The sequence below is a fragment of the Jatropha curcas genome, chromosome 4 (assembly GCF_041381405.1).
Source record: "Jatropha curcas cultivar XTBG-Jc1 chromosome 4, XTBG_Jcur_1.0, whole genome shotgun sequence".
Classification (NCBI taxonomy): Eukaryota; Viridiplantae; Streptophyta; class Magnoliopsida; order Malpighiales; family Euphorbiaceae; genus Jatropha; species Jatropha curcas.
Window position 1 is genome coordinate 19,561,365 of NC_143154.1, and position 20,348 is coordinate 19,581,712.

The following is a 20,348-nucleotide window of genomic DNA, read 5'->3' on the forward strand; positions in this document are numbered from 1 at the left end:
AGATGATGAAAGGTAATTCTCAATATTATTAAAACACAGCATTTTAATAGATTAGACTTGGATTAAAGTTAACTTTTGTGTCAAGTGTGGGTCCATCACTTGTACTTTTTTTATTAATCTTTCAATTTAAAATTTTAAATTGGAGTATAATTATAATAAAATTTTGAAATTAGGGTGTACAGAGGTTAGATTAAATTCATTTTAGGATAGAATCGTTAAAACACACAAAGTTTAGGTATTTTAAATCAATTATTCAAAAAAAAAAAAAAAAAAAAGGGTACTGATTTCCGTGGAAGGAGACCCGTGCTCTTCATATGAGCGAATCATGGGTGGATCCCAAACCTTTAAGCACGTGCGATGTACAGATATCTCAGCCGTTCATCTTGAGGAAACAGAAAACCCTACGTCGACTCGAATTTGGCACTTGTGTATTCCAAAAAGAAAGGTGGAGGCTTTTCTCTCCCTTTACCCATTCTCACTTTCCCAGAAAAATATCTTCGAGCATTTTCTCTGCACAACTTGCTCTTCAACGGTAAAACCTACTGCCTTTGTTTGGCTACCGAGAAAACACCACACTACGAATTCTGTAGTTTTGGAACTACACGAACCTTCCATTTTCTTATTATCTAATTTATTTTAATTCCCCTGTTTTATTTTCGTTAACTAGGTTTCTGCAGTTTTAGGGCTTAAACAATGGCGGATGAGAACACGATAGCCAACGGCATCGCACCGGAGAACAATGAACAGACTGCAGAGAGCTTCTACGATGCCGATGAACGCGAGAACGGAATCAAGATGAAGCAAAAGATCGAAGCCTTAGAGAAGGAGAAGCTCTCCATGGCCAACGAGAACGAAAAGCTCAAAGGTCAGATTCAGCAACTGACGGTGGAGGTTGAATCAGTGAGATCGGAGGAGTCACAGTTGAAGCTGAGGCTCGGAGTGATGGAGAGAGAGGTAGAACAATCGGAGGAAAGCAAGAGAGCGTTGGAATCCATTGCTAACAGAGCTGCACAGCTCGAGACAGAGGTCTCTAGGCTCCAACACGACTTGATTTCAGCAATTAGTGAAATCGAGGAAGCTAATTCTGAGATTTCTAAACTGAAAATGGTTTTGGGGGAAAAGGACGGAAAAATTGAAGAGCTAAAGAAAGAGAAATTGGAGATAGAGAAGAAATTGAAGGAATTGGAGAAAAAAATTGGGGTTTTAGAAGTGAGAGAAATTGAAGAAAGGGGTAAGAGATTGAATATTGACGAGGAGATGAGAGAGAAGTTAACTGAAAAAGAAAAAGAGATTTATCAGTATAAGGATAGATTATTGGAGCTAGAGAATGAGGTGGCAAAGAAGGAGCAATTGGAGGCAAAATTGCAGGCTTCCGAGGAGAAGGTGAGGGAAATGGAAGGAAAGATGGAGGAGCTGAAGAAGGAGGCGGTGGAAGCAGAAAAGGCCATTTGTGGATTGAAGGAGCGGACTGTGGGGGTTGTTAATGGCATTCAAATTGAAAATACAGATAAAGGGTACATAGGGCTGAATAAGCAGTGGCCAATGCTTGCAGTTGGTTCCACAGGAGCACTTGTTGCTGCAGCTGCTGTGGCGTATGTTTGCTATGCTAGGCGGTAGTGATTCAGAGGTCAGGATTTTATTCAGTACCCAGAAAAAAAGGGAATATATTTCAATTTTGTGAGCTGGGATTTCATTTTGCTTGGTCTTGCTTTTGAGCTTATTAAGGGTTGTGGTTAACACTAATTCTGCCCTGTTTTTTAAATTTAAATTTTTCCTTAATTGTTTTGCTTCTTATAGAGAGAGGAATTACATGATATCGTTTTAGTGCACCTTTTAGGCACCATCAACATTTGCTTGTTAATAGGTATTGTTATTTGTTTGTTTGTCCTTCAAGCTTGAATTCAGTTAAATTATTATGTACTACTGAACACAGTTTTTTAACGATTCCTTTAGCATCTCCATTTATAGAAAACTATGGGTTACTCTGTTTTTTTTTATCCCTGTTTTCAGATGCTGTATTTTTCGTGTTGAGCCCTTGCAAGCCTCTTGCTATTTTCTTTTCTTTATTAAAATCTGTGTGTTCTTTTGTGTGAAGTGGGTAAGTAAATTCTATTGCTTGTTATATTACAACATTGAAGCATTGAAACATTGACTAGATCGTTTTGCCATTTGCTCCTTGGTTTCAATTTACTGGAAGGGTCTGTTGGGAAAGCACATGGCAAAATTCATTTGGGAAGAAGCTTTTTTTTTTTTTGTCGCTACGTTTCCTAGCCAATCTATATCTATAATTGGTAATTTTATAATGTCTAAGAAAAGCTAGCATTCATGGAATAATAGCACTCTGGTTTCTAATGAGGGGCTTATTTGCATAGCGACATTCTTGTGTGGTCGTGGGACAGTCTGAATTACTTTGGATGCTCTTTATATTCCATTGATGTCATATAGCTCTGGACTGCGTCGCTTTTGGTTTGTACGCATGTCTTCCGCTTACTAGCTTACTAGCGATGTTGGACAGTGTCAGGTTATAAAATGGGATTGCATTCCCTTGAAGATATTTTTTGTTCAAATGTGGCTTAAATTTCTATTCTGTCACCATGATTCCCAATGAAGGGAACTACCAAAAGCATTGAGTGGATCAGCTAATTATATGCTCTATGGAACTAACAATCTTCTCCCCAATAGAAAAAGTGGGTTTGAACAAATGCTTAGTTATCCATCAATTGGTTTCTCCAGCTAACCTAAAAAAGCAGAAACCTACTTAACACTGTTAAACCGGTCATGGGCTCCTCGACAATTATTCTCATCTTTCATCTCTCTCGCTTTGCTCCTGCAGATGAGGACCCACCTTTTCTTCTGCTTGTTGGCGTGTTCATAGAACTTGAATTTTCAGTGCACCTTTGTATCCATCTCAACTTGGATCCCTGTAAAAATATTTGTTATAGATATTAGCGGTCATCAATTGTCTTTTTAATGTGGAGTGAAAATAGACAAGAAAATATTGCTGAACTTTTGACTTTAACTATTACGTTCAGACTGCAGCTTCTCACCATCAGGAGCTTCCTCCGACAGATCAAGAGGAAAAATGAAATCAAATCAGATAAAACCAACATGTCCAAACATGCAATCAAAATATGGCACTCCGCAAAGAACGTTATCAACAAAGTAATAAATAGTCATCGGCTGAGAATAATTCTACCATCGGAAGCAAATAATCTTATGGTGGCATCATCAGGCTTATTAACTGGTGGAGTTCAATGGAAAGTTACTAAAATTTTCATTCCTTGTCTATTTTCATTGCCAGTTCCAAACAGTGGAATTTAACTTTTCCTTGATATTTTACTCCCTCATTTTCTTTTTTCTCGTAAAATAATTTGCTCCAAACAGGCACCAAGTCTGCAGCTTGTAAATCCTAAATTTGTTTCCTCCTTTATATGCTCTAGTCAAAGCTGCCTTGACAGTAGATGGGATGCCATCCAATGGATTTGACTGGCCCTAATGGATAAAACGAATATAAGATGATCCCAATGTTTATATACAAACAGTTCTTACAAAATAGACAAGCTCTACAATAGTATCTGTGTCCTCCTCATTTAACTTTCCAGTGACTTTGCACCGTAAAGGCACCAAAACAATTCGCCTAATCACATCAAGTCAAGCAGCAACTTCCAGACGTAATTAAGTACTTACAGACTAAAAGAATCTCTATAAATTGTGAATATAAGAATTATATATATATATATTTTTTGAAGCCATTAACTCTGTTCCAAGTTGAAGAAAAGGATGAAAATACAGTATATTTTAAACCTTAGCAGCACTCGACCGGAAAGTTATTCAAGTCAAAGACTCTAATTTCGGAAATCTTAAGCCTATTTAAATTCTAGTTCAGGCTGAGTCTTAGAGATCGGATCCTAACATTCATACTCCTTTAGTCTAGTTGTTGGATAAAGCTCAATTATTAGCTGCATAAATTAATTGAACCAAAAACCCACTTAATTACTAAAAATGAATATTCAGTCGTTTTGATTTCAATCGAATTGGATTAATATAAACCAAAAAAATCAAAATTTTTTAAAGATGAAATTGGTGTGAAACCTATTAGAGTAGAGAATTGAACCAAACCAAATTGGATCATTTGTTTCAATTTATGCCAGTTTTTTACTATTCTTGGGCATGTTCAGATTTATTTTTTGGTTTTAAAATCGAACTAAGTCTAAAAATATTTCTTTTTTTTTCTATTAAAACTGAAACTTAAAAATAAAATTGAATCAAACTCAATCAAACTGATTGGATCAGTTTTAGCTAACTGTGTATCATCACTAAATTGACCAATATTGTAATAGAAAAATACAAGTTTTACTGGTTCTGCTCAAGGAGACTTGACTTCTTCTTTTTCAATTTGCAATTGCAAGCTTGATTTGACCATTCAACAGATTCCACTATTTCATTTCTAGAAAATACCTTAAACTAATGCTAGCGTATGTTACCATTGCGAAGGTTTTCTTATTATTATATATCATTAAGTATAGCAGAGAAGATAGGCAAATCAAAGTACAGCAGCCATGGCCAGGCTTCCTCCACAACTCCCTCTTGAAATAATCATCGACATACTCTCAAGGCTACCTGTAAAGCCTCTTCTACGGTTCAAATGCGTATGCAAGTCATGGCACTCTTTGTTCTCTAATAATACTCAATTTGCCAAAATCCATCTTCAACGTATAAAGCAAGACACCAAAGTCAACAGCCACAAGCTCTTTCTCTTCACTCTTCCTCCGATATCCATAGATCACGAAGCATACTGTAATAATTCCGATGGTGATATTGTAACAAGAGAGCTGAGTCTTCCACCAAGAGAGCTGACTCCAGACCTGCTATTTGTGAAATCTTGTGATGGCTTGATTTGTATTGTTTTTGACTCTAAACTAATTGTGTGGAATCCATCTACTGGACAGTCAAAGGATTTGCCCTTGACGAATTCATTTTCAAATGATATGGTTTTCTTTGAATTCGGATATGATTCGCGTCTTGATGATTATCAGATAGTAAAAGGAGTTCATTCTGGTTCTGCTGAAGCAGTTAAAATGGAGGTCTTTTCCTTGAAAGGAAACACATGGAGAACAATCCAAGTAATAGCTCCTACAACTGTTTCACGGCTCGAACCAACTTCTCTGAACAACGGGGTTTTGCATTGGCTAAGTAAAGTAAATGATCCATGCAAAAAGTCTGTAATTGTTTCAGTCGATTTGGCAGAGGATAAATTCCTGGAGATGACACCAGTACCAGATTATATTCCCAAAGATACGAGGATATATATAAAGGTTTTAGGAGATTGTCTATATGTATACGCTATTGACACAGTATATTGGGAGGCATGGATAGTGGAGGGAAGTGGCACCAAGGCTTCTTGGACTAGACTGTTCAAATACTGTTCAAATCCTACAGTATTCGTTTGGACTGAATGTTCGCTTCAGATATTATGGGTTTCAAAGAATGGTAATATACTGTTAAACACTGATGGATGGGAATTAGTTTTATATAATCCCAAAGAACAGACTTTAAAACAGTATAGAGTACCTAATGATGGGGACGACGGGTTTTTGGCGACTGCTTACATGGAAACTCTTGTTTCCCCTAATGCTCCTGATGGCTCTATAATAGAATAAAGCATGTCACGCCCTTTCCTTTGTGGTGGATTTCATTTGTGTTCGAGTGCCTTGTTGATTTTTATTATTATTATTATTATTATTATTATTATTATTATTATTTACATTGCAAGCAAATGAATTTACTATGCGCAAATTTCCTAGCTTGTGTCTATACCATATGCTTGGCTTGTCTATTGTAATATAGTGGTTTGCTTATGCATTAGTCTAATGGTAATCTAGTGATTTGTTGAGTATTTGCTCCATATTGTAAGTAATTGATTAAAATATATTCGCCAAATGCATAATAAATTTATCACTATATTTTTTGCAAAAAAATTTGTAAGACTTTTAACTTCTATTTTAATTCAGTAAATACTTTAATTTGTAAAAATCCATATTTTGACTTACAAAGTCATTTTATTAAACGCTCTAATTTGTAAATTTAGATCGATTATTGTATAGTTAAAAAATATGAAAATTATTAATTTAATAGTGATACTAACGACACATTAAATAAATATTAATGTAGAAATAAGTGCAATGTTATCAAAAAAATCCTAATTTTAGGAATACAATAGATCCTTGCAAAGTTAGAGCTATATAGTTTTTAAAGAAAATTAGAGGGTTGAATTTATACTCTTGGCCTAAAATAATTTAATGTATGTGTTTGGTGTAAATACAAACCGAGCTTGTAAGTCTGGTTTCTACTAGGCCGCTAAAGTGGGTTACAGTAAGATGTTCCAATGGATGGTGGATCATTAGCCCAAAAATAGTAAGATTGGATAGAGAGAGACTTTTTTTTTTTGGGGGGGCGGGGGCGCGGGGGGGCAAGAGAGAGAGAAACAAGAGAATAAATACAGATTATGTTCTGTTATGATTTGTTGTGTTTCACACTATAATTAGATACTAAGATTAGGCCTATAATGAAGATATTATATTTTATTTCTTTTCATTTCTTGTATCATTCTTCATATTGTTTAATTCCCAAGAGCTTGAAGGAATAATCAAGGATTGAGCTTAAAACACAAACCCTTCTTTTCTTTCTAGTTTCAAATGCTATCAAAGCCAGAAAAGGTCTGACCTAATTTCTCTTTCCCGAATCTTCTTCTTTCTTAGCCTATTTCTGGCTCATTATATAAATACCATTGCCAAGTAAACACACCTATTTCTTGGACTTTAATCTCATCGCCATCTAGATCACTCTAACAGTTCACAGTGACCTTAGACCCAAAATTCTAGTGTTGAAATCCTTGCCATCCGCCACCACGCGCCACCACAATGCTTTAGGCTCTGATTCATAGGCTGAAACATGAGCACTTTTTTCAGTGAACTTTCTGACCATTTAAGATACCATATAGGGGTGTAAATAAGCTGAGCCGAATTCAAACCTATTAGGTTTAAAGTTTAGTTTGATAGATTTAGCTCGACTTGAAATTCGACAAGCTTGAAAATTTAGGCTTGAGGCTCGAGTAAGCCTAAAATAGATATTATATATGTATATATAAAAGCTTGACAAGACTCGACGAGCTTTCAAGCTGAACATCACTAAGCTCAAGTTTGACTCTTTTACTAAGCAAACTGGCTGGAGCTCGAGCTTGAGATCTATTTGAGCTGAACTTTTTTGAATTTTTCAAGCCAAACTTGAACAGTTTATGAGCTGGCTCAGCTCATTTACACCTCATAATACCAGCAGAGCCATCATCTTCGGGCAATCACTCCTACCCCTTTCTCACTCTTGGGAAGACCGTCCTTTTTTTTTTGTCAAGACACAAACAATACCTTTAGGCCTATTTCCCCTCCTCTAATCGGAACACATACCACAAGAAGTCCAACATTGTCATTTCCCGCTTCTTTAATTTCAATATGCTTGAGAACGGTGAATCTTCAAATCCAAGTCTTTTTATACCTCTTTTCTCAAATTCTCCTACTATCACTACCCTCAAATCAGGAGTAATGATAATAATTATGTGTTGGTCTGCTTTAGTAGAGTTATGGCTGATAGGACAAAGATATGATGACTATTTAATGAAAAAATGTCATTAATATTATTGCTATGGATAAAACAAATTAGTCCAAAACTGATGCACAATTATGCAGTTTTTTATGGCATTCCCTTGCTCCTAAATTGGCTAAATCATTCAAAAAAATCCTAAATTTTGCGGCTAATTTTAATTGTATCCTAATTCAACTTTCTTCTCTTAATACCCTGAACGTTAACTTTAGTTACAATAGCATCCTAATTTCAAACTGTACCCAATATTAAAATGAAAAATAATATTTTATTTTTATTCATTAAATTGGACAATTTAATGAATAAAATATTATTTTCAAATTATACCCAATAATAAAATAAAAAATAATATATTCATCTTAAAAATAAAATACTTTTCATTTATTTATATAATATTGACAACAAGTAATGATTATCTAAAAATAAATTTGTGTTCCTAATGAATAAAACCTATTTTTATAAGAGATCTAACTTAAATATAATTTCAATAAACCTAACTGAAATTTCATGCTTAAAAAATGACAAAATAAACACCTAAATTACTATTCTATGCTTATAACTAACTAAAATTTATTATTTTACTTAGGTTTTTTTATGAATTTTGAAAAAATTCCTAACCAATATTAGTTAGGGTATCGTTAAACAATGGGTTTTTGGTTAACCTGACCATGTGGGTCCAACAAAAATAATATTTTATTCATTAATATTTGATACAATTTGAAATTAGTGTGCTATTGTAATTAAAGTTAAATTCAAGGTACTAGGAGAAAAAAAGCTGGATTTAGAGTACAATTAAATCTACCCGCAAAATTTGGAGTTTTTTTAATGATTTAGCCTCCTAAATTAGTCTCTCTATTTCAATCTTGTAAAACTTATTGTATAGTTTGGACTAAAGCCAAGCCATTGTATACAAATGACATACAACATATATACAAAATCATTTTTACCATTGTCAATATGCAGTAAAATCAACAGGATATAACAAGCTATCTTGGACAAGTTGAAAGTTGAGAGATGAGTTTAATTCTGTTATGCCTTACTCTGATGGTCATGCTACACAGAAACAACAGAGGAATAAGTTCTTCATGGTCTTGGCTCTAATAGGTCTCCGGTCTTATCTCAGTTCTGTGCGCGATCAACTACTGACAGGTTCTGTTATTCCTACTCTAGAATATGAATCTGATAGACTTATTTGCGTTTCTGCTACTCCTGATCCGCCTCCTAATATTGAGGCATTTGTGTTTGCTGTTCATAATGGTAATCTGAAATCGAAAGGTAAGGGGTCCAAAATTTAGTTAACATTATTTGTTTTTTCATTTAATGTATGTTTTCCACTATTCCTCTTGCATTTATTACAATCTAGGCCTATACATTTTACAATGGCACTCTCATGTTGTTTACAAGGATATAGTAGTAAATATACTGATTTGAAATTCAACTTTATTTGACAAGGGTATTTTTGATAATTGACTTTCTAAAACCATTAATGATCCGGATAAAACCACCTATGATTCGGATCATTATGAGCCAAAAATCTTTTCCGTATATATATAATTTTGTTTCAAGTTGAAGAAAAGGATGAGAAGAGAGTATATTTCAAACCTGAGGCAACACTCTACCGGAAAGATTCAAGTCAAAGACTCTAACTTCGGAAATCTTAAGCCTACTTAAGTTCTAGTTCAGGTCGAGCCTTAGAAATCATAAATCATATTGTAACATTCATACTCCTTTAGTCTAGTTGTTGGATACAATTCAACTATCAACTCCATGGATCAATTGAACCAAACATTCTCTTAATTACTAAGAACGGACATTCAGTCAGTTTGATTTAAATCAAGTCACATTAATACAAACCAAATAAATCAAAATTTTTGAAGATCAAAATGGTATGAAACCTATTAGAGTAGAGAATGTTAGATTATTTAATAATCTATATGTGGTCATGTGATCAAAGGGCTGGTTCTAATTAAGGTGGCCCAAGATGATGATTATTGGGCTTAATGGATAAACACCAAGATGATGATTATTGGGCTTAATGGATAAGCACCAGTTAGAGTTTTACTACCCTTCGTCTGCCTTATAAAAGATTAAGGAAATTAGCAACGTGGGTTAAGAGAGTATGACTACTACTTCAAATACATTCGGTGATAAATTGTTTGAGAGAGCGTGAAAAAAAAACTTCCGTGTTGTTGATAATTCTTTGACTATTAAGAGAGCACTTACGGACAAAAGGTGAAGAAACATAGATCTACTTTACGGTGAAAATTGAATTGCCGCAACGAGGTAATCCATAACATAGATATGCTGTTATGGATCAAGGTACGCTTTCGCTTATTGTGTATTCTTATTGAACAAATTCTATGAACTATAAGATCTAGGCTATATTAAAATTATTTTTAACAGATAATTGAACCGAACCAAATTGGTTCATTATTCAATTTGTTTCAGTTTTAACTATGTTTGGACAAGTTTAGATTTATTTTTTGGTTCTAAGAATCCAACTGAGTATAAAAATATTTCGATTTTTTCTATTAAAACTGAAACTTAAAAATTAAATTGAATTAAACCAATTCAATTAGTTTTACCTATACTGTACTAATCCTTGTCAATTACAAGCTTATATGACCAGTACTGTAAACGGAAAAGACAAATTTTACTGGAAACTTGACTTCTTTTATTACTTTTTCAATTGCAAGCTTAATTTGACCATTCCTCAGATTCCACTAGTTCATTTCTAGAAAACACCTTAAACTAATGCTAGCGTACATTACCATTGCAAAGGTTTTCTTACTGTTATATATCATCATGTATAGCAGAGAAGATAAGCAAATCAAAGTATAGCAGCTATGGCCAGGCTTCCTCCACAAATCCCTCTTGAAATAATCATAGACATACTCTCAAGATTACCTGTAAAGCTTCTTCTACGGTTCAAATGTAAGAATTAATCTCAAATAATTCAATAATAACCTAGATCGTGCAAACCACTAGATTCAACAAAATAGATTGAATAAGAAAAGGTTGCGTACCTGACATCGTTGTTCGTCGATCTTGATGTATAAAATTAGGTTTGCAGCCTTCCAGAGAATTGAAGAATCGATTTAGCGGAAGCAATACGAAAGGAACGTAAAACTGAATCGTATTCAACTCCTCTGGGGACCACGACCTTTATATACCTGTAGGGTTAGTACAATTCCTATTTCGGTCCTTTAACGAAATAGGAATTATATAATGGTCTCTACACTTAATATCTATAATTAGTTGATACCTCAATAGTCAATTATTCACAATCAAGACCACATTTAAAATTGACTTTACAATTGGACTGCTGTACATATTTAATTTTACATATTAAGCCCACAATAGAAAATTAAATCCAACAATCTCCCACTTGGGCGAACATATGTTAAATAAAATACATACACCAAAATGAGCTCAACAAACGCAGTCATACAAGGTATCCAAAAACAATCTCGTCCATTAGTTATATTGATAAAGAGCTGAAGAAACATTCGCCATAGATCTCATGACTAAGTTCATCATCAACTACATTACCAATACCCCTAAATGACATAGATTCATTATAGAAGTGTAGCATGAAAACTACATGTAATGTGATCATCATGTCTGTTTCCAACTGGTCACCAACAAAAGTGAGATCAAGCAAAACAATAATAATAATACAGAGTGTAACCATCAACCAAAATGAGTACTCAACAAAATTTCATAATAAAACATATCCAAAATAAAATAGAGCATTCAAAAACATAATGTATGCAAAAAGAGCAAACTCCCACTAAAACTAGACAGTCTCAAACAAAACGATACCCATATGAGCGGTGTGCTCATGGAAAACTTTCAGTATCACTGCCTTTGTAAGCGGATCCGCAATCATAGAGTTTGTTCCAATATGCTCTAAGGATATCTGTCCACTCTGTACCCTCTCCTTCACAGCCAAGAACTTAATCTCAATGTGTTTTGATCGAGAAGAGCTCCTGTTGTTGTTGGAGAATAAAACGGCTGACCTGCTGTCACAATACAACTTCAGTGGTCTTTCTATTCCACCTACTACACGCAGCCCAGTGACAAGGTTTCTCAGCCAAATAGCTTGATTGGATGCCTCATAAGATGCTACAAATTCAGCTTCCATGGTGGAGGTTGCTACTAGAGTTTGTTTCACACTCTTCCAAGAAATAGCACCGCCAGCCAATAGAAAAACGTAGCCAGATGTGGATTTTCTACTGTCTTGGCATCCAGCGAAATCAGAATCAGTATACCCAATGATCTCAAGCTGATCTGATCTCCTATATGTGAGCATATGTCCCTTAGTCCCCTGAAGATATCTCATGACTCTTTTGGCTGCTTTCCAATGATCCATTCCTGGATTGCTGAGATATCTACCTAACATGCCAACTATAAAAGAAATGTCTGGACGAGTACAAACTTGAACATACATAAGACTTCCTACAGCTGACGCATAAGGAACCTTTTGCATTTCCTGAATTTCAAGTTCACTCTTTGGACATTGTTGATTACTAAATTTATCACCTTTTGCAATAGGGGTATCCAATGGTCTAGAATTCTGCATACCAAATCTCTTGAGCACTTTATCAATATAGCTCTTTTGTGATAATCCAAGAATACCTCGAGAATGGTCTCGATGTATCTGAATCCCTAAAACAAAAGAAGCTTCACCTAAATCTTTCATCTCAAAATGCTTTGAAAGAAAAACTTTGGTTTCATGTAGCAAGACTTTACAATTAGTAGCAAGAAGTATGTCATCCACATATAAGACCAAAAAGATAAACCTACTCCCACTGAACTTATGGTACACACAATTTTCAACAGTATTTGCCTCAAAGCCAAACGAGACAATTACTTGGTTGAATTTAAAGTACCATTGACGAGAAGCTTGCTTGAGTCCATAAATGGATTTCTTTAATTTGCATACCAGATGTTTTGGATCTCCAATTATAAAACTTTCTGGTTGCACCATATATATTGTTTCATCAATGTCGCCATTGAGAAACGCAGTCTTAACATCCATTTGATGAAGCTCAAGATCAAGATTTGCAACTAAGGCCATGATTGTCCTAAAAGAATCCTTCGAAGAAACTGGAGAGAAGGTTTCTTTATAGTCAATCCCTTCCTTTTGAGTAAAGCCTTTTGCTACAAGACGTGCTTTATATCTTTCCACATTACCTTGAGAATCCCTTTTGGTTTTAAATATCCATTTGCAACCAATGGGTTTCTTTCCTTCAGGTAATTGAACAAGATCCCAAACTTGATTGTCTTGCATAGACTTATACTCTTCGTTCATTGCCTCAATCCACTTATGAGAGTCAGAACTCTGCATGGCATGATAGAAACTAACTGGATCATCATCTATCATGTCTACAGTATCCTCATGTTCCTGAAGAAATACTATATAATCATCTGGAATAGCACTTCTTCTCTCCCTAGTAGATCTCCTCAAAGGCATTTGAACAGACTCTAATTCTTGAGGTTGTTGAATTTGTTCTTGAGGAAGAATAGCATTGTCTTGAATTGGATCTTGAATAGTGACAGGAGCAACTGGAGTCTGTACGCTATCAGAAACAACAAAAGGAATGAGAACCGAATCATCCTTACTTGGTTCCTCTTCAAAGACAATGTTTCTTTCTTTATTTCTCCCTCCAAAATCAACATCCTCAAAAAATGTTGCAATTCTCGTTTCAAAAAAAAGTTCTGGAAGTAGGATTATAAAACTTGTAACCCCTAGACCGCTCAGAATATCCAACAAAGTAGCTGCTGATAGTTTTGGAGTCCAGTTTTGTTTCATTCGGCTTGTAAGGCCTTGCTTCAGCTGGACATCCCCAAACATGAAGATGCTTTAGACTAGGCTTACGTCCAGTCCAAAGTTCATAAGGTGTTTTAGCAACTGCTTTAGATGGAATCCTATTGAGAAGATAAGCTGCTGTCTTTAACGCTTCACCCCACAGAGACTCTGGTAAAGTAGAATGACTAATCATACTCCTTACCATATCCATAAGAGTCCTATTACGTCTCTCAGATACACCATTCATGCTGGGAGTACCAGGCATTGTATATTGAGGGACAATTCCACATTCCTGTAGGAAAAGCGCAAAAGGTCCTGGACGTTGTTCGCCTGAACCGTCATATTTACCATAATATTCACCACCACGGTCAGATCGAACAGATTTAATCTTCTTTCCTAGTTGATTTTCAACTTCGGCTTTATAAGATTTAAACACGTCCAAAGACTCAGATTTTTCATGAATGAGATATAAGTAACCATAACGAGAATAGTCATCAATGAATGATATAAAATATCTTTGGCCATTTCTAGTTGCAATATGGAATGGACCGCAAATATCTGTATGAATCAGTTCTAAAACATTGGATGACCGAATGGCACCTAGTCTCTTTTGTTTAGTCTGTTTTCCTTTAATACACTCAATACAAGAATCCAAACCTGTGTAATCAAGTGTATCTAAGATACCATCAGAAACAAGACGCTCAATTCTCGATTTGGATAAATGACCCAAACGTCTATGCCAAAGTACAGCTGAGTTATCAATATTCAACTTTCTTTTGGTACCTCTTGTAGTAACATGCAGGGATTCATGATAACTAGTATCAATGTCTAACATATATAGATTATCACATTCATTCAAGCAACCAGTACCCAAAACTTTTGAATTCATAGATAAAGTAAATACACTGTCTCCAAAAGAACAATGAAAACCAGATTTGTCCAAAAAGGAAACAGAAATCAAATTCCTTCTAAAAGAGGGAATAACAAAAGTATCTATAAGATCCAAAAAATAGCCAGTACTTAAACATAATCTAAAATGTCCAATTGCCTCTACTTCAACCAGATCGCCATTTCCCACATAGACGTATCTTTCACCGTCAGTTGGCTTTCTGTAGTTGAGGCAGCCCCCTCTTTGCAAGCCAAATAGCAAATTTAGGACAGTCCTTTCTCAAGTGATCCGTCTTTCCACAAAAGAAGCATTTTGGCACATAAGGCTTCTTTTGTACTGGATCTACAGCAGTAGCAGCAGCAGGTTTCTCAATAGCCTTTTCAACAGTCTTTGCAAAAGGCCTCTTTCTTTTCTTGTTCTTGCCCTTCCCAGCTGAAGAAACAAAATGAGCACTCTCTCTTTTGTTAGAATTCATCTTTTCCTCCTCATCAACACAATGAGAAATGAGCTCGTTAAGAGTCCATTTATTCGGCTGACAATTATAGGAAGTCCTAATTTGTCCATACTGAGAAGGAAGAGAATTCATAACCATATGGACTAAAAGGTCATCTGGTAAAGCCATACCCAGCGCCTTCAGTCTCTTTGCAATCTGAGACATGCTAAGAATATGCTCCCGAACACCACCATTGCCAGCAAACTTCATGGAGGTTAATTTTCCTAAAAGTGTTCCCACTTCGGCTTTGTCATTCTTGACATAAGCCCTCTCCAGCTCGGCAAGATAGTTTTGAGCATTGTTCTTTTCAGCTGAGACAGAGTCTCGAACATGTTTTGGGACTCCTTTCTGCATGATCATTAGACCTAAGCGATTAGAACGCTCCCACTTCTCATACTGAACCCTTTGAACATCAGTGCTCGTATCAGTAAGAGGAGCAGGTTCGTCCATCCTGAATGCAAGATCCAAATCCATACAGCCCAGAAAGATCATAATATCTGATTTCCAAGACTCAAAATTTGATCCCTCAAGTTTAGGGACACAATCAGGATTAAATGACATGTTAGCTGACATCAGAGAAAATAAACAAATAGATAAGTATAAGCTCACAATCCACAAATGAAACAATTCACATAAGTAGAGATTAAAAAATGGAAATAAGATACAGACACAACATTAATATTCTCATCTTTGGATGTAAAACATTAACTTGTAATTAGTATCTCAATGCAGCAATCAAATATTGATAACATAGTCCTGACAAATAATAAATCTTCCTTTGGGCCGATATATCATTGTCATGGAAAATAATCAAACAATTATCACATATTTATTGCCAAACATGTATTCAAAACTCAGCCAGATAGCAACCTTCCTTTGGGCCGATTAACTATCCGCAACGAATTCTAATACACCTGTCTAATATTCTAAAATAAATCAATTCAAGCAATAGAGGTCACTTTGGTGACTTATTGATCAAATCAATTTATTTTAACAAATATCAAACACAATAGGAACTTAATCACTCCAAAATTTAATCTCAAGTCGACAAATTAAATCATTTAATTGTAATTAAAACAAAACAATTGCAATTAAATGAATTGATTGTCTAAATATTTAATAATCTAAAATTATTTAGTCCAAAAAAAATTATAATCTAGTCTTTAAGTCACTAAATTTGAGACTAAATTATAAAATAGGACTAAATATATTTGAATAAATAAAGTTCAGGGTCTAATCGAAAGAAAACAGAAAATTAAAGCCTAATCTGGAGTTACAGAAAATTTAGAGCCTAATCTGAAATTACAGAAAATTTAGGGCCTAATCTGAAATTACAGAAAATTTAGGGACCTAATCTGAAGTTACAGAAAATTTAGGGACCTAATCTGAAGTTACAGAAAATTAAAGGACCTAATCTGAAGTTATAGAAAATTAAGGGACCAATATGAAATTACAAAAAATTAAGGGACTAATACGAAAAAAATATAAAATTAGGGATCTAATATGAAATTTTCCAGGGACCTAACTGTTATTTTCCATCCCTAACCTAAAAAACAAAACGATAAGGGACGGAAAATAACAGGTTCCAGCCCCTTTCCGCCGCCAACAATGGAGGTTTTTTTTTTTTTTTTTTTTTTTTTTTTTTTTTTTTTAACAAGATCCAGCCAGCAAAGAAAAAAAAAAATACCAAACGAACAATTAATCGTTAATGGCGTTAGTTCAAAACCTCTTACCTGTTCTTGGGAATCCGAAGAACAGTGAGAACAAAAATATATATATACATTTTTTTTTTTTATTAAACAAAACCCTCAATGTATAAACAGTAAGGTAAACAAATAAATAAAAAAAAAATACGAAAAACCAATCTAAAATCTAGCAATTATGCACAAGGCTCTGATACCACTTGTAAGAATTAATCTCAAATAATTCAATAATAACCTAGATCGTGCAAACCACTAGATTCAACAAAATAGATTGAATAAGAAAAGGTTGCGTACCTGACATCGTTGTTCGTCGATCTTGATGTATAAAATTAGGTTTGCAGCCTTCCAGAGAATTGAAGAATCGATTTAGCGGAAGCAATACGAAAGGAACGTAAAACTGAATCGTATTCAACTCCTCTGGGGACCACGACCTTTATATACCTGTAGGGTTAGTACAATTCCTATTTCGGTCCTTTAACGAAATAGGAATTATATAATGGTCTCTACACTTAATATCTATAATTAGTTGATACCTCAATAGTCAATTATTCACAATCAAGACCACATTTAAAATTGACTTTACAATTGGACTGCTGTACATATTTAATTTTACATATTAAGCCCACAATAGAAAATTAAATCCAACATCAAATGCATATGCAAGTCATGGCACTCTTTGATCTCTAATAAAACTCAATTTGCCAAAATCCACCTTCAACATGCAAAGCAGGACACCAATGTCAACCGCCACAAGCTCTTTCTCTTCACTCTTCCTCCGAGATCTATAGATCACGAAGCATACTGTAATAATCCCGATGGTGATATTGTAACAAGAGAGCTGAGTCTTCGAACGAGAGAGCTGACTCCAGACAGCGATGTCCAATTTGTGGAATCATGTAATGGCTTGATTTGTATTGCTTTTGACTCTAAAATGATTGTGTGGAATTCATCTACTGGAGAGTCAAAGGATTTGCCTTCGACGATTTCGTTTCCAGATGATAACCTTTTTTTTGATTCCGATATGATTCGCGCCTTGATGATTATAAGATAGTAGGAGGAGTTCATTCTGGTTTGCGGAAGTTGAAATGGAGGTCTTGTCCTTAAAAGGAAACACATGGAGAACAATCCAAGTGTTAGCTCCTACAATTGTTTCACTGCAGGGCGAAGCAACTTCTCTTAACCACAAGGTTTTGCATTGGCCAAGTGAAGTAATGATCCATACAAAAAGTCTGTAATTGTTTCATTTGATTTGGCAAAGGAGAAATTCATGGAGATGACACCAATGCCAGATTATATTCCCCAAAAAATGGGGATATATTTAAAGGTTCTAGGAGGTTGCCTCTGTGTATGTGCTACTACTTATACATTATACTGTGAGGCATGGACAGTGGAGGGAAATGGAACCAGAGCTTCTTGGACTAGACTGTTCAAATTTAGCAGTGACCCATTATCTGGATGTAAATATTGGCTTGAGGTATTATGGGTTTCAAAGAATGGTAATGTTCTATTCAATCTTGATGGATGGGAATTAGTTTTATATAATCCTGAAGAGCAGACTTTAAAACAGTATAGAGTACCTAATGATGGAGACTGGTTTTTGGCGACTACTTACATGAAAACTCTTGTTTCCCCTAATGCTCCTGAAGGCTCAATAATGGAATAAAGCATGTTATACCCTTTCCTTTGTGTTCGAGTGCCTTGTTGGTTTTTATTTTACATTGCAAGCAAATGAATTTACTATAATATAGTGGTTTGCGTATCCATTAGTCAATAGTCATCTGTTGAGTATTTGCTCCGTATTGTCAATAATTCATTGAAATATATTTGTCAAATCATAATAAATTTACCATTATTTTTTGCCAAAAATTTGTATCGCTTTCAACTTCTATTTTAATCTATTAACACTTTAACTTATAAAAGTTCATATCTCTATTTATAGAACCATTCTATTAAAAAATTCTAATTTTAGAAATATAATAGATCCTTGCGAAATTAGAGCTATATAGTTTTTAAAGAAAATCACAGGGTTGAATTTATACCTCTGGCCTAAAATAATTTAATGTATGTGTTTGGTGTAAATACAAATCGGTCTTGTAAGTCTACCTTCTATTAGGCCGCTAAAATGGGTCATGGTGGATCGTTAACCAGAAATGGGCCGCTAAAGTGGCCTAGTTATTTCCTGGACTTTAATCTCATCGCTATCTAGATCACTCTAGCAGTTCCTAGAGACCTCAGACTCAAAATTCTAATGTTGACATCCTTACCATCTACCACCACGCACCACCACAACGCTTCAGGCTCTGATTCACGCGCTAAGGCATCAGCATTTTTTCCTGTGAATTTTCTGACCATTCAAGATACCAGCTAGGGTTATAAATAAGTCGAATTGAACTCAAACCTGTTAGGTTTAAAACTCAGTTCGATAGATTTATTTCAGCTTGAAACTTGACGAGTTTAAAAATTTTATGTTTGAGGCTCGAGTAAGCCTAAACTAAATATTATATATGTGTATATAAAAGCTTGACAAGGCTCGATGAGCTTTCAAGGGAAACATCATTAGGCTTGATTTTGACTCTTTTACTAAGCAAGCTGGTTGGAGCTCGAGTTTGAGATTTATTGAGCCAAATATTTTGAATTTTTTGAGCCAAGCTTGAACAATTTGCAAGCTGGCTTGGCTCAATACTAGTAGAGCCATCATCTTCAGGTAATCACTCCTACCCCTTTCTACAAGAAAATTAGTATTTACCGATAAAATATATTGAAAAAAAGTTTTTGTCGATATTTAGCGAAAGATTACTAACAATTTAACTCTAAAATAAAAAAGATTAGTGACAAATTACCATCAAATTACCGATAAAATTGAATTTTGTCGCTAATAAGGGCGCCTAATATTGGCGCCTAATTTTCCAAAAAATCAGTAACAAATTAGCAATAAAATTTAGTGACAAATATGAATTTTGCCAGTACAACTCGTGCCATAAATATGCCTGTATTTTCAAAGTTTACCATCAAATTATCGACAAATTAGTGATAAATTACCGATGAAATACTAACAAATTAGCAACAAATCTTTAAAAGTTTTAAAATTTTAGGCGAAAAATAATGAAATTTAGCAACAAATTACCAACAAATTAGTGATAATTATCTATAAAATATTTTTGTCGCTAATTTGTTGGTATTTAACGACATAATAGTGACAAAATTTGAAAAATTAAAACTTTACGCAAGATGAATTTTATCATCAAAAATTTTGTTTCTAAATGCCGAAATTTTATTTTTAAATACCAATTCTCTTCCTTTCTCTCATTCACTTTCTTCTTCCATTACTCCTTTTTCCTTCTTCTTCTTCCTTTTCTTCTACCACTCTACTTTTCTTTCTCCTTTTTTTCTTTCTTTCTTTTTTTCCTTCTTCTTCTTCTCTTTTTTTTCTTTTATTTTTACTTTTTTGTGCTTTTTTTTATTAATTTTTCTTTATTTATTTTAGCTATCAAAGTTTAATTAATATAATTATTAAAATATAATTAGTTTATTAATTTAAAAATCAATAATAAAAAATGTGACAAAATACTAATAAATTACCTACAAAATCAATTTATTTTATTAAAATATATATTAAAGTTAATGACAAAATAACAATAAATTAACAATAAAAAATTATATTTTTAAATTTTCATAATTAATTCAGCAACAAAATATTGACAAAACAGCGATAAAATAGCATAAAATACCAATAAAATAGCGACAAATAATTTTATAGATAAAATTTATCTAATTTTTACAACAACGGTAGCGATA

At 34.2% G+C, this 20,348-nt stretch overlaps 3 protein-coding genes across 4 annotated transcripts; all 3 read left to right on the forward strand.

Annotated features, from left to right (window-relative positions):
* Positions 1–376: 376 nt before the first annotated feature.
* Positions 377–1,997, forward strand: LOC105638671 (peroxisomal and mitochondrial division factor 2). Of its 2 annotated transcripts, none has more exons than XM_012222505.4 (2): positions 377–532; positions 668–1,997. In XM_012222505.4, exon 2 carries the CDS (start codon positions 694–696, stop codon positions 1,615–1,617), a length of 924 nt encoding a protein of 307 aa, XP_012077895.1. In that variant the 5' UTR covers positions 377–532; positions 668–693; the 3' UTR covers positions 1,618–1,997. The 2 variants fall into 2 exon arrangements, with proteins under 2 accessions (XP_012077895.1, XP_012077896.1); XM_012222506.4 differs by having other exon boundaries at positions 378–532; positions 678–1,997.
* A 2,446-nt stretch (positions 1,998–4,443) lies between these two features.
* LOC105638676 (F-box/kelch-repeat protein At3g23880) lies at positions 4,444–5,759 on the forward strand. The gene has a single exon (XM_012222513.4). It carries the CDS (start codon positions 4,560–4,562, stop codon positions 5,658–5,660), a length of 1,101 nt encoding a protein of 366 aa, XP_012077903.1. The 5' UTR covers positions 4,444–4,559; the 3' UTR covers positions 5,661–5,759.
* Positions 5,760–8,684: 2,925 nt separating this feature from the next.
* Positions 8,685–18,216, forward strand: LOC119369158 (uncharacterized). The gene is made up of 2 exons (XM_089719965.1): positions 8,685–8,928; positions 17,942–18,216. Exons 1-2 carry the CDS (start codon positions 8,685–8,687, stop codon positions 18,214–18,216), a joined length of 519 nt encoding a protein of 172 aa, XP_089576091.1.
* Positions 18,217–20,348: the final 2,132 nt, after the last annotated feature.